The following is a 12,575-nucleotide window of genomic DNA, read 5'->3' as shown; positions in this document are numbered from 1 at the left end:
TGGGAGCAGCTTCTGTTCCCACCAACACGCCTGACAGAGTACGCCAGCATTAAGGGATCACAGCTCTCAGGGGTTCAGAGACTAACTCCCCCATCCATCCACACCAAGTTTTACACAGAAGTTTTAATGAAAAAAAAAAAATAGTATGAAATATGTATATCTAAAGTGTGCTTAAAATAAAAGCGTAGTTGTGTAGGCTCTGGCTGCTAAAGGACGCCATCTACCATATACATACACCCTGGTTTAGCAGGAACAAAACCCAGCAATTAATCCAGTCTCTGCCAAACTATAACCAGCACAGCAAGAATCAGCATGCTGCCTGCAAAGCTAAATCGGTATCGAACTTGGAACGCTCGGCTTTGGCACACCATGGTACCTGGAAAGCTGCAGAGGTCTACACTGTGTCATTCCAGCCAGTGCTCAAAGCCTCTTCTTCCCTCTGTGTTTCTCTGTTCTCTACTTCTGCTCCGGAGCTAACCCTTAGTCTGAGCTCAGGTTGCAGATAAGAAATACTCCACTAGCTTTAAAACAAACACTTATTTCCTCCTCCCCCTAAATAACCCACTTCGCCTAATCAAAGCCAAACACTCAAAACCCACTTCATTCCTACTCAAGGCAAAGCACGTGCAGCGAGGTACCTCCACAGCCCCGGGCTTTTGGAGAAAGCTAGCCCAGAGTGCAAAAAGTGACATTTATACTTAAAGCAGAATAAAAACTCACTGAACCTACTTCTTCACTCACAGCAGCTCCCAACCACAGCTCCAGCTCTCGCAGAAGTTGCCAGCAGGACAGAGCCATCTCAGGAGCTCTGGGTCAGACCAGCCCCACACGTCCCAGCTCGGAGCAAGGCTTCCCACCCAACATGCTCTCAGGCCCATCACTTCCAATAGCAAACAGCTGCTGCTTTTAAGCCCTCCGTAGAGTTTAGGAGTGGAGCACCTGCACCAGCAGCTGATAGCACTTACTGCTCTTCAATTAAGCTAATTTTGCACCAGGAGGGGAGACACCTGTGCAACCACTCGTCAGGCCACCTCCAGTTCCTTGGTCCTTGCACTATGACAATAAGATGCAGGCAAGTACCGGCACTTGCTGCAGCACCCAGAGGTGCCTCGGTGCCCCGTCAGGCCTGCAGCGGGAGCAGGGAAGCGTTGCAGTGGCCCTGCGAGCGCAGGAGGCTCGTAGAAAGAGTCCCTGGGCACCTTTACCATAGCACAACTATTATTTTTGTGCTCTGTCTCTCCAGCAAACCTTGCACAGCCCAGTGTACTTTATGGCAATGCAGCAGCACTCGCTTTGTTGTCCTACAAAAGCCCACGTTGCACATACACCAAAGCTGACGTTTATGATCTAGCACACTGGCCTGGCTGACAACAGCAAAAAAACCTGTTTAAATCAGCTTTTTTCTGTAGCAAGAAGCACTAAGAGTGTGGCGTGCTCTGCTAAAAATACCAAAGATGCCAGATTGAGGTAGGGTTAGGTGGCAAGACCAGAGCCTCCAAACCAGTGGGAAGTGTCCAGGCTACGGCTGCCGGCACGACCTCAAATCTGCCCGCTTCTCCTCCACGCCAGACTGCAGAAGTGCTCATAAAAGGAAACATCAAGCATCTGCCCCATGTCTTTTCCTGCACAGGGCTGAAAACAGGCCTGGTGCCTCTGGCTACATGTGCTGGTGGAGACAAGCCATTGCAGCCAGCCCCAGGGGAAGGAGAACAGAGCGACGTGGCGGGTGCCAGCAGCAGAGGGGGCTCTGTTTGGGTGCAGAATGCACCTCCGAGGTGCCACCCCTGGTCTTACCTTCACCCATGGATGGGTCCCTTGGAGGCAGCTATGCTCAACATCCATAAATCTTTATAGCGGGACAGATGGTCATTAGAGGTGCTCGTTCAACCTCTTTCCAAATGCTTTGCATCTTCATCCATCAGTTGGTTTCTCCTCTGCTAGATAAGCTCCCTTCCTTTTTGGAGAGTTTCAGAAGTCATTTGCAGACATCTCAGCTTGCTTAATAATTTTGTTCCTTATTAAATATTGCTAATGATAGGGTTTTAGACTTTTGGCCATACATCCACTTTCTGTTCTAGTATAAATTTTAATCTATCTTCCCTCTTCCTTCTATTCAAGTCTTTAAAAAAAATTACTGGAATAAAAAGGAAAGCACCAAATAATTGAAAGGAGCAGCTAAAAACAGAAGGGAAGGAAAGCTGAAAAAAGTTATGATGATTGAAAAGTTCAATAAAATCAGAGGAAAGAAGGAAAAATTCAGATTTTTAACAAAATGGATGATGAAAAAGGCCTTCTTCAGCTAAGTATTTTCAATACGAAAAACGTCAACAGGCTGTAATTATGATGCAGGCCTATTGCACTATCATGCGCCGTTTCTCATTGGTGCAGATAAATTGGGCCCGCAGTTCTGCCTAGCTGAGTACTTGGCAAGAAAGGCCCATTCAGAATTCCGCCAGCGCGCCCGGGCTGTGCTGTCGCACCACGCTGAATGGCTGCACGAGTTTTCACTGGTACGTGGCAGCAGATCCCTTCGGCGAGAGCTGTTTTCCCACCCCAGATCAGGCTCTCACCTCCATGGGCTGCCCCAGAAACATCACCCCGCTCCGCTTTCCTGGCTTTTATTGGCTGGAGGTGCATTTTCTCCTGTCCCTTCATCCTTACGCTAAATCTTTTCAGCTGATGTTTTCGAAGCCTAACCAATAAAATGTTGAAACCAATAAAATTACTTGTGGGAAAAAGTTTTCTAAAAAAGAGAGAAGGCATAAAAGATGATGGTTTACAGAAAGCTATGAGCAAAAAATGGGACGTTAGTTTTGAAATGCTCATGCAGACGGAGCTCTAGCAGTCTGTTCTCACCATAATAATGAGCACATACATGATTAATGAAAATATTTATCCTCGTAACCCACTGCAGCAAGTTAATATTTAATCCAGAGTTCACGTGAAAGCCCAGCCTCTCCTGGTTCCTCACCTACCTCCTGAACTCTGCAAAGTGACCCGAGATTTGGCTCTTTGGGGCTGATCTAAGAATCGCATTGGCTTTTTCTGGCTTTCTGCATAAGTACCACACCTTTTGATCCCGTAACCGCTGTCACTTGGGACCTACAAGGTTTCTTAGATAATCCCGGAGAGTCAGTGCTTTGTAACTCGTCTCACTTTGATATTCAAGGCAAAGCTGGACAGCCCACACATGAAAAGACAGCCTTCCCTTTCTTCCCAGGCTTAATTTCATCTGCAAATTAAACATATCGAGACAGATATTTATAGAGGAATGCCCTGATCCTCCCGGGAGGGCTGTGGAGTCTCCAATGTGTAATTTTGCTTTAGGAATATGATTTTAATCTTGACTTTCTTCTGAGGCTGGTGGCAGAAGAGGAGAAGGGCAGGGAAGGGGGATCGCTGGCAGCAGCGCTCACCAAGCGCTCTTCTGCTCCCCCAGCAATTTAAGCCTAGGGCTAATGTGGTACAATATGGTGAGGATGTACACAAAGGGACTCAGGTTCTTTCTGCTTCCCTGTCATTGTCCTCTGCAAAGCTATTTCAGGACACGGTTCTTAAAAGGCTACAATTTTTACTTTAAAAATAAAAAAAAAGAAAACAGGGACTGTAAACTTGCCAGCAAGAGCCTTCAGCTGTGACTTACCAAAAAAAAAAAGAAAACAAAAAAATCCCAAACCACCCCAACAAGCTACCTTTAAAAATGGTGTACAGATTAAAATAACTGCTAAGCCCTGGGTCTTGATGATTCTTTGTGGCAAGGAGTTCACACATAGTCATCCATCTCCGTATATCCCAGCCCCTCCACCCCACACTGTCACTGTGGGTGGTCTCCAGCACCAAAAAACTACAAAAAAGAAACGTTTTGGCGTATGTGGTTTTCAGAGAAGCCCCACAGGGGAGGACAAAGGACAAAAGGTATCAGTCTTGCTATGGCCTGACTCCTTCTCCTGAAATCCGGTCTTGCTGCTGTCGCTGAGCTATAGTGGAGCAGCGACTCCTGCCTGCTGTCGCCGCTGCAAAAGCCCCCCAAAAGGTCGGTCCGCCATCCCGCGTCTCAGCTGAGCCCAAGGGATCCCAGTGGCGAAGGACCTACAGGAGCAAGGACGTTTCTGCAGGGCAGCCTGTGAAAAAAACACATCCTCTCTCCTGGAGCTGCCGCAGGAAAGTGAGGTGGGCACTGAGCTGCACCATGGGCAGCTGGGGAGCCTGTGCTGGGGGCCTCTTACCTTGGGAACAGTGGGGTCCGCCCCATCAGACCTGTATAGCCCCCGTCATCTTTGTGAGCCTCATCTCCTTCCTGCAGGAGGCAGAGCCAGCGCACCTGCCCGCACAGGACCAGCCGCGGCTGCACGAGGGCCCCGGGGTGACTTCCCTGGCTCACCAAGAGATGGGGACCCAGCAGTCCGGGCTGAGCCCCAGCGGGCACCGAGGGCAAAGCTACAAACTCCTGTACACAGCAATTGCCTTTCTTCTGTTTTTCCAACTAAAAATTTTCTTTTTGATAAAGAGTGACTTACTGCTATTCTTCCTTTGCACAATATCACCCACTTAAACCTCCATTGCATTGCACGCACATGTCTACAACAAATTTTGCTGCTGGGAACCTCACTGAGAGGCTCTGGCTTGGCATACTGATTCGTTAGTGCAGGGTTGGTTGTAAGGACCGAGGTGTTGTGTCGTGCTGCTGTTTGTAAGGGCTTGGTCGGGATGCCCGGGCCCATCACTGCCAGCCCCCGGGCAGGGCTTGGGCACGCCTTGCAGGGTTCTTTGTGATGGGAATAGTTCAGGGGAGGGAAACTTGCAGAAAAGATGGTTTCAGTAGTAATAAGAAGAGGGACTTTGGTACCTTACTGCATGCTATGAGGTATGTCTTTAAGCTTCAGTAAACTTTTGGAGTCCCTGGGAAGCTGGTAATGCACCTTCAAAGGAAGCATGACTTATGAAATCACAGTTTTTAGCTTAGCTGGGTACTGTTAATGAGAAAATATCGTGGGCTGTGGGTGGAAGTGTCCTGAATCCCATAAGTTAGGAATAAATTATTGTTTTCCTAAATGAATCAACACAGTGCAATACTGCTCCTAAATCAGGCTGACGGTGAGAATTACTTATTAACTTGTATAGGACCAGACACAAGCTCAGCCAAATACATGCAAACTGAACTGTAGCAAAGAGTTACAAATGTCAACTTGCTGCGGGCGCGGAAGAAAAGTTTTTGCTGTGGTTTTTTGAGAAGGAGCAGGCAGGCTGGGGCCAGCACCTTGTGCAATGGAGGTGGTGTGAGGAGGTGGCACAGAGGTGGAGATGGAGGCACAAATCCTCCTTTCTGCTGGAGCCACAGCGAAGATCATAAAAAAACCCCAGGCTTTCAGCTGCAGTGCAGCAGCTTCACAGTAATTAAAGCTTGAGATCGCCAGCTCTGCCTATGCCTGCTGCAGCCCAGCTTGCACATCAAAAGGAGATGTTTCCCATGAGGACATGTCCCACGTCACTGAATTCAGGTTTTGATGAGCACTATGGGCTGGCATGTAAGAGTGGTGAAAAGTCTCTTAACAGCTCATACTGAGCAGGTGATGACACATCCCCCTCAGGTACCCCGGGCTCGCAGTGACTTGGTGATGCCTTACTTTTTGGGTAGCACAGGCTCGTCCGAAGGGACCGTCCCTGGAGCAGGGGGTGGCCCTTTGGGGCAGAGCAGGCTCCCAGCTCCAAGGGCTCGGGCTCTGCGGGTACCACGCAGCCGCGGCTTCCCCTCCTGCTGGCACCTGGCCTCCTACCCAGGGAGGATTTATTCCTCCCTGAACAGCTCTCCAATGACGTTATTAATCAGGGAGATGGACAAGTACAACACAGTTTATTGTGCGCTGTGGATGAGTGATAAGTCTGGGTGCCGATGCCTGGGATAGCAATCAGGGGAGGGCGAGCGAAAGGAAGAAGAGGGAAGAGCAGCATTGTGGGTAAATATGTGTGCTTCTGGTGGTGATTACCCTCCAAGTAATTAGTTTTTAAATCAGGCAGACATTTCAGGAACTACTCGCTATGAGCTGCTTTATTTATTTATACTCCCTTTTATTCTTATTATTTATAGTCATCCTCTTTGGATGGGGATGCTTTCTGGGTCGGGCTGGTCAGGTGGAACCGAGACCCACCTCCAGCCCAGCCAAGCAGCCGTCTCCTCCAGTGCTGCCAGGCACCCCGAGAGCCCGGCTGTGCTGGGGGTCCTCCTCTCTCTCCCGCAGCCAGGCGAAGGGGAGCGAGTGCCCGTTTGTCGCTGCGGAAAGCCCTGCTCAGATCGGTAATTAAACTCTCACTCATCTTCATTTCCCTCATTTGTTAAAGTGAGGCCACTCAATAAGCCATTAGTGCAAGGCCCTCTCTGTCAGCTACAGCATCGTTAGGCAAATTTCCCTCCGAGACAGCTTGGGAGGGTGCGGGCAGGGGAAGCAGCCCCTTGCCTGCCTCCTGGTCTGCCCAAACCCTCCCCTTCTGCCCCCCTCGCAGGTCACTCCTGCCCTACGGCCAAGGCTCTGGGAGGGGGAGAGGATTTTGCAAATGGCAAACCCTTCCCCCAGCTGGGATTTTCCCATAGCACCACACAAACCCCTGCTCCATCAGAGCATCTGGCGTTGCTGCTCTCCCTTTGCCAACCCCACCTCTCCAGAGCTTCGTAACATCTGGAAGCCATTCCCCGCACCATTCCCATGAACAGACCTCCGACCCGCCGAGCTCCTTCTCTGGGCTAAACAAAAGCCGCCCTTATTGCTGAGCTCAGGAATTTTGCCTGCCTTCCCCTCACCCCAGCCACAAACCGTTTCTCAGTCTGTCACCAGGAGAGCATCTGGCTGGAGAGCCCCAGAGCATCCTCTGCCCCATCTCCCTCCATGGGCACAGTCAGATGCTGGCATCGAGGAAAGCTGCAAAAACCAGACACCAGCACAAGAAAAGCCCACCGTACGGGGAAAAGCTGCTGCAGACTTGCCCAGAAGCAAAGCCATGGCCCACATTTGTACTTACTACAACTACATGTTCATTCCCCGCCCCCCCCCCCAAGAGCTTTTGCCCTGGGTCTTGCTCCGGTTACAATAACGAGAACACCTTGATCTCGCTGCTTCTCCCCAATAGATGCATGTGGTAGAGAAGAGCTGTGGGCGTGAGGAGTGTCTGAGCTAAAGGAACCTCAAAACTGCAGTACAGCACGAAAAAAAAAGGGTATTGCTAGGGATGGATTTAGCATTGGGGCAAAGGGGGGCCCATCAACAAACTTTACTACACACCTCACTGGATACCGTAACAAGATGAGCTGATTCACTGCTCTGAAACCCAGGTGCCAGCAGAAAAGCAGAAGAAAAATGTACATAAGTCTGTCCTTGTACTCTACACATCCATAGGAACCCAACTCAACCCAACGCAACCTGACTCTGTCCTGTTGGTTTTGCTTTCATATAGTTCCAGAATCTCAGAGCAGTTGAGGTTGGAATGGACCTCTGGAGGTCATCTGGTCCAACCCCGGCTCAAGCAGGGTCATCTAGAGCCAGTTGCCCAGGACCATGTCCAGATGGCTTTTGTAAGATGTAAGATACAGATTAAAACACCAGACTGGATGGTGTCTCATCTGCAACACCAAGGAAGAATGTTGTTTTCAAGAAGGCGAGTCCTCAAAGTGAAGCCACCTTCCAAGGGCACAAGGGCAACCCTGCGGTCGTGAAAGGTTTTGAAGACCATCTGCCTGCAAAGCCAAAGCCACATTTGTGTGAAAGGCAAGCTACTCCCTGCCCTTGAACTAGATGCAACCCACTTCTTAATAAAAATACCAGCAACTGCAGTGGAAACAGCTTCACCATGAAAGCAGAGGGAAGGGACCCATCTGCCTCCCTCGGGATTTGCAGGACACAGAGGCCGTGCTGGCTTGGTCCCCAGGGCGCTCAAAACCAGCAGCTCCAGCATTTTGTAGAGTACCTGGGGCAGATACCTGAGGTAGGAAGAGTTAAGGCCATTAGGAATATATAAAACCTTCACCCCAAAGTGGGCAGAGCACAGCAGCTCTGGAGCTGGACTCTCCCGTCACCCTCAGCCCCGCAGGGTCCATGCAGCAACAACCACACCGTGGCTGAGAACAGACATCTCCAAACGAGCCTCCTGCTATTTGCGTTCGAAACATTTATTTTGGGAAATACATATTAAACACTATTATTTATACAAAAATGGACTAAATTTGTCATAATGCTTATAACCCCCAAAAGGCCATTTTAATAGATCTGGATGAAGTTTTTTTTAATGTATTATTTTCTTTTTTTCTTCAAAAAAAAAAAAAAATCAGGTTACAAAGGAGAAAGCGGCGTGTCTTGCTTGGCCCAGCTTGAGATATCGACTAGAGGGAAAAAAAAGTTTAAGATGACATTTGCAGAAGTGCCTCACACAAGAGATTTTCTCCCCTTTCGTAGTCTTTTTTTAACGCTTGAAATATATTTTTTCAGTTAATACACTTTTTTGGTTTTGTTTTTGCTAAAATATAGCAAGTCAGCAAGTAGATAGTTTTTCTTCCCCAACAGCTCTGTCGTGCTGTTGCCAGGGGGGAAACATGAGTTAAGGGGGAGAGCGGATTCTCCTTGCGATGCACCCCCCTACACGCACCCCTTTGGCTGCCGGGGGGGGGACGACACACGTGTGGGGAGCCCCTGCAAACCCTCCGCTGAGCAACGTTATCTGGGCATCCCCACCAAGATGAGAGCAACCTCCTCCTTCCACCTGGTCACCTGTGTGAAGGTGGCTCTGGCCCCCATGGAGACCATCAGGTCAGCTCTGCAGGCACCTTCCAGCGCTAGAGGACGGGCATGCTGCCATTTTAGCATGTGCCCCCCCAAAAAAGGGTGATTTGCAGAAACTTTTATCCATTAGAGAGGATATGGAGACTGACGGAGTGGACAACAGAAAGGCAAGCAGAGCTGGGGCGGGGGGCAGGACTGCAGAGCTCTGCTCCAGGACCACCCGCTCCTGTGTCACGGAGTTATTTAACCGACCCCCTCGCTGGGTCTTATTTACTGGAATTGAAAGAGGAGGCGCAGGGGGGCAGAGCAGGGGGGACCGCGGGGCACAGCACCCGCAAATGCCGGCCCAGCCCTCCCCGCGGCTGCAGGGCTCGGTCTGCACATGCACAGTCCCCTTGCACAAGGACTAGCAAAACAGGGGAGCGTGTTACATGTACACACATCACACAGGGGATCCAAAAAAAAAAAAAAAAAAGTAATAAAAAATACCCAACAGCCTCCTCTGACGTAGGGAAAAGCCCGAGAATCACAAGGGTCAGACAGGACAACCCTCCGCCTCCCACCACCGCTTTGCAGAGACATTCCACTCTCAGCCCCCTTTGGACAAACATACTCCGAGCCTTCAGTGGAAAAAAACCCACCCAACTGAATGAAAAATAAATATACAAGTGTTCCCAGGACATCAGCCACATCTGTGGTCCAAGGCAGAGGGAAAAGGAGTCTCTACAAAGCGTCGCAGGCCTTTTGCAGGCTGCAAAGACAGACAAGGCAAACCCTCCCTCCCCTCTCCCACACTATTGCAAGGTAACGGTCTGAAAAGGCACTTCTCCCAAAGCAGGTCGCTCTGCCTGGCCGGGGGTCGGTGATAGGTGAGGTGACACCTAAACACTCCCAGTTTATTGCATGTAGGCAGGGTAGAGGGGTTGGGTTGGGGGTGGCGGGTCCCGGAGGGCTGCAGAGGGCTCAGAGGAGGCGGCAAGAGACAAGGATGGCACCGTCTTGCTCTCTTCATACCACCGTACCTTGCTTCCAAAGGCTACATTCACCTGGAGAAACTTTTGCCTTCAATGGACGGAAAAGAGCCTCTGCATGGAGGGGCAGGCAGGGCTCCTAGGGGCACCCCAACCCCGCCGGACCCGCGGATCTGCTCCCCCAAGCTTGGCTGTCGGGCCAGTGCTGGGGGCCAGCAAGAGCCCGACCTCCGTGGGGGATGGTCCCCAGCCCAGGCATGCTGGACTGGGGGCTGAGAAGAAAACCCGTGCCACAAAGCAGGGGGGATGAGCGGTCACCCCGCTCAGCACGACAGAGACGGCGTCTGGTTATTTGGTCAGTTAACATTGGCAGGGGGTTGGGGGTGGGAAGAGGGACAGTGGCAGAGGATTTATATAAAAATAAAGGGGGAAGAGGGGAGAAATAGCGAGCGTGAGCGAGCAAGGTCCTGGCTACGGAGCGAGACGGTTACATTTCGTTAGCCACCAGCTCTTTGTCGGTCACGCCGTTGGAGAGTGAGCTCTGGCCCTCGTTCAGCCTCTTGACCCTGTAGGCTTCGAAGTGGATGTTGCTGGTAATATCCTTTATGTTCTGCATGTGCGTCCTGCAGGAAATGGAGACAGGGGCAATTGCACCTCGCTGGGCACAGGTTCGGCCAGCCCAGCCTCTGCCACCCCAACCCTTGCACCCCCCAACCTCTGCTTTCAAACACCCTCTCCAGCCCAAATTTCCCCTCCTGCTTTACTGGTTAACAGTATCTTTAGGGCACAGGAGGGAAGCAAAGGCAATTATGAGCAGCCGAGACCAGAACCCTTCGCTGGTACCAACAGCCTGTGCTTGGGTATGCAGTTGCCCTGGCTGCATAACACCCATCCGGGAAGACCCCACTCCTGCACGTCCCTGGGATCGGGCTTTGTAGCCCCACACAACTCACGTGCGCAGAGTTTATCTTGCAGTCAAATTTAGGAGGAGCCCAATGCCCCCTCCAGCAAGCCAAGGGGGCTCAGCCTCCCATTCCCCTGCAGCAGGGATGCCTCTTTCAAGAGGTAGCAGTGATCGCCCAGACCCCCAACAGCATGATCCTGGGACACAGGAGGATGATGCCTTCAGACTGCGCGTAGGACCTGGGGCTGGTGAGGGATCACTAAGGCCAAAAGGCTTCCCAGCTGCTTGCAGGGGAGCTGGAGCCACACTGCATGCTACCAGCAATCCTGGAGTCTGTCCTGACCCATCCGCTGCTCCCTTCCTCCCTTAACTCAGCACTGTAGCTGAGAAAAGTCCCCTGAAGCCATGTCCCATTGAGTGGGGCCACCCCTCGCAGAGGGGCTGCAGCGTTGCAGCAGGCTGGGAAGGGATGGAGGGAAGGAGGGAAGGATGAGCAGAGCGAAGCAGCGGCTGCTTCAAGCTGGGCTGGGCTCTCCCCTTTCTTTGGATGCCACCTGGTGACCAAAGGCTACAGGGACAGGGCACAGTCCTACCGACCTGATAAGGAGGTCCCGCAGGTAGGCGAACTCACAGTGTGTCGTGTTCTCCACTGGTAGGAAGAGAAAGAAACCCATCAGCATGCACCCATGGCATGAGTATGGCAACCACTCAGGGTAAGGAGGACCTTGTGGGGCTTCACTAGCGTGTGGAGGGCTGAGATGGGGACTTACCCCCAGGGGCTGTAGGGTACAGGACTCAAGAGTCCTCTTTGCTGCTGTAAGGCCAGTGATTTACCTGGGTACCTGCCCCAACTCAGCATGACCAACTGGCTGGTGAGGTCTGAATGAGCATTCCTGGTCCCTTCCCACCATCTCCCACCAAACGAGGGAACTCCCAGCAGTACCTCCCACTGTGACCAGCCCACACCCCCCACTTTGGACCAACACAAGCTTAAGTGGGCCCCAAACAAGGCAGGGGAAGGAACAGGGTGAGCTTTGCAGTGAGTGCCGGGCACAGCTCCACAGACGTGTTCATCTATAGCTTCACCACGAGCATCCTGCAACATCCCAGGCAGGTCAGTGAGCGTGCTGCCCGGGCTGCCACTGCTGCGGAAGGACTTGATCTCTTGCTGACAAAGGCTACTGCTGTCTGAACAGGGCTTGGAGCAAGCAAGAGTGTTTGCAAGAGGGAAAAATCAAGGGGTGTTGCTCCAACACAATTAGTCTGACGGCTCGCAGTTTACCAGGCATTTGAATTTAAAGGATCAAGTCCCTTTTTTTTTTATTTTTTCCACTCAAACAGGCTTGAACATAATGCAGAAATGGCAAGACAACAAATAACACTGTTCTGCAAAGGCTGCCCATGGCCATGGCTGGGTCCTGGGGTCTCTCCGTGCTGAAGGCAGATGCCACACGCAGAAGGTGAGTGGTTTAATGAGCCCCATTAAACTCAGAGCTTCCAAGGACAAAGCACAAGAGGGCAGCAGAGCTTTAAAATACACTGATTTTCCTGGCATCTTTGTTAAGCCATCCCTCAACACAGGACTCCTATGAAAAAGACTCATAAATGAGATGAAAAAGACTATGAAATGAAGGGGAGGAAGATAAGATGGGTGGCACTGGAGATGTGCCAGTTGGCTGCCAGGGACAGGGAAATGTGTAGATGCAGTGGAGCCAGGAGCCTTCATCTAGCCTTTAAACCGTGATTTAAAATGGGGGATAAAAAAGAAAGATGCTGATGGGATGAAGATGGAAGAAGGAAGAGGTCCCATAAGGGCACCAGCCAAATGACGGTGGAGGGTACAGAGACCTACAGATGCCAGGGGAAAGGCTCTAATCTGGGCTCGAGACACAGAGACATCAGCACTGCACTCATGTGCCCTCAAATCCAGCCAGCAGG

General features: G+C 51.2%; 1 protein-coding gene across 6 annotated transcripts in view; it reads right to left on the bottom strand.

Annotated features, from left to right (window-relative positions):
- Positions 1-8,137: 8,137 nt before the first annotated feature.
- Positions 8,138-12,575, bottom strand: part of SEPTIN9 (septin 9) — a 147,465-nt gene continuing 143,027 nt past the window's right edge. For all 6 annotated transcript variants that reach the window (XM_075519146.1, XM_075519145.1, XM_075519143.1 and 3 more), the window contains 2 exons: positions 11,235-11,286; positions 8,138-10,356 (listed from right to left, as the gene is read on the bottom strand). In XM_075519146.1, the coding sequence (XP_075375261.1) occupies positions 10,221-10,356; positions 11,235-11,286 (188 nt within the window). In that variant the 3' untranslated portion in view covers positions 8,138-10,220. The remainder of the gene's footprint in view (positions 10,357-11,234; positions 11,287-12,575) is intronic.

This window comes from Mycteria americana, chromosome 16 (genome assembly GCF_035582795.1).
Source record: "Mycteria americana isolate JAX WOST 10 ecotype Jacksonville Zoo and Gardens chromosome 16, USCA_MyAme_1.0, whole genome shotgun sequence".
NCBI classification, from domain to species: Eukaryota; Metazoa; Chordata; class Aves; order Ciconiiformes; family Ciconiidae; genus Mycteria; species Mycteria americana.
Note: the sequence above shows the minus strand (reverse complement) of the source record. Positions and strands in the feature narration are given on the sequence as shown.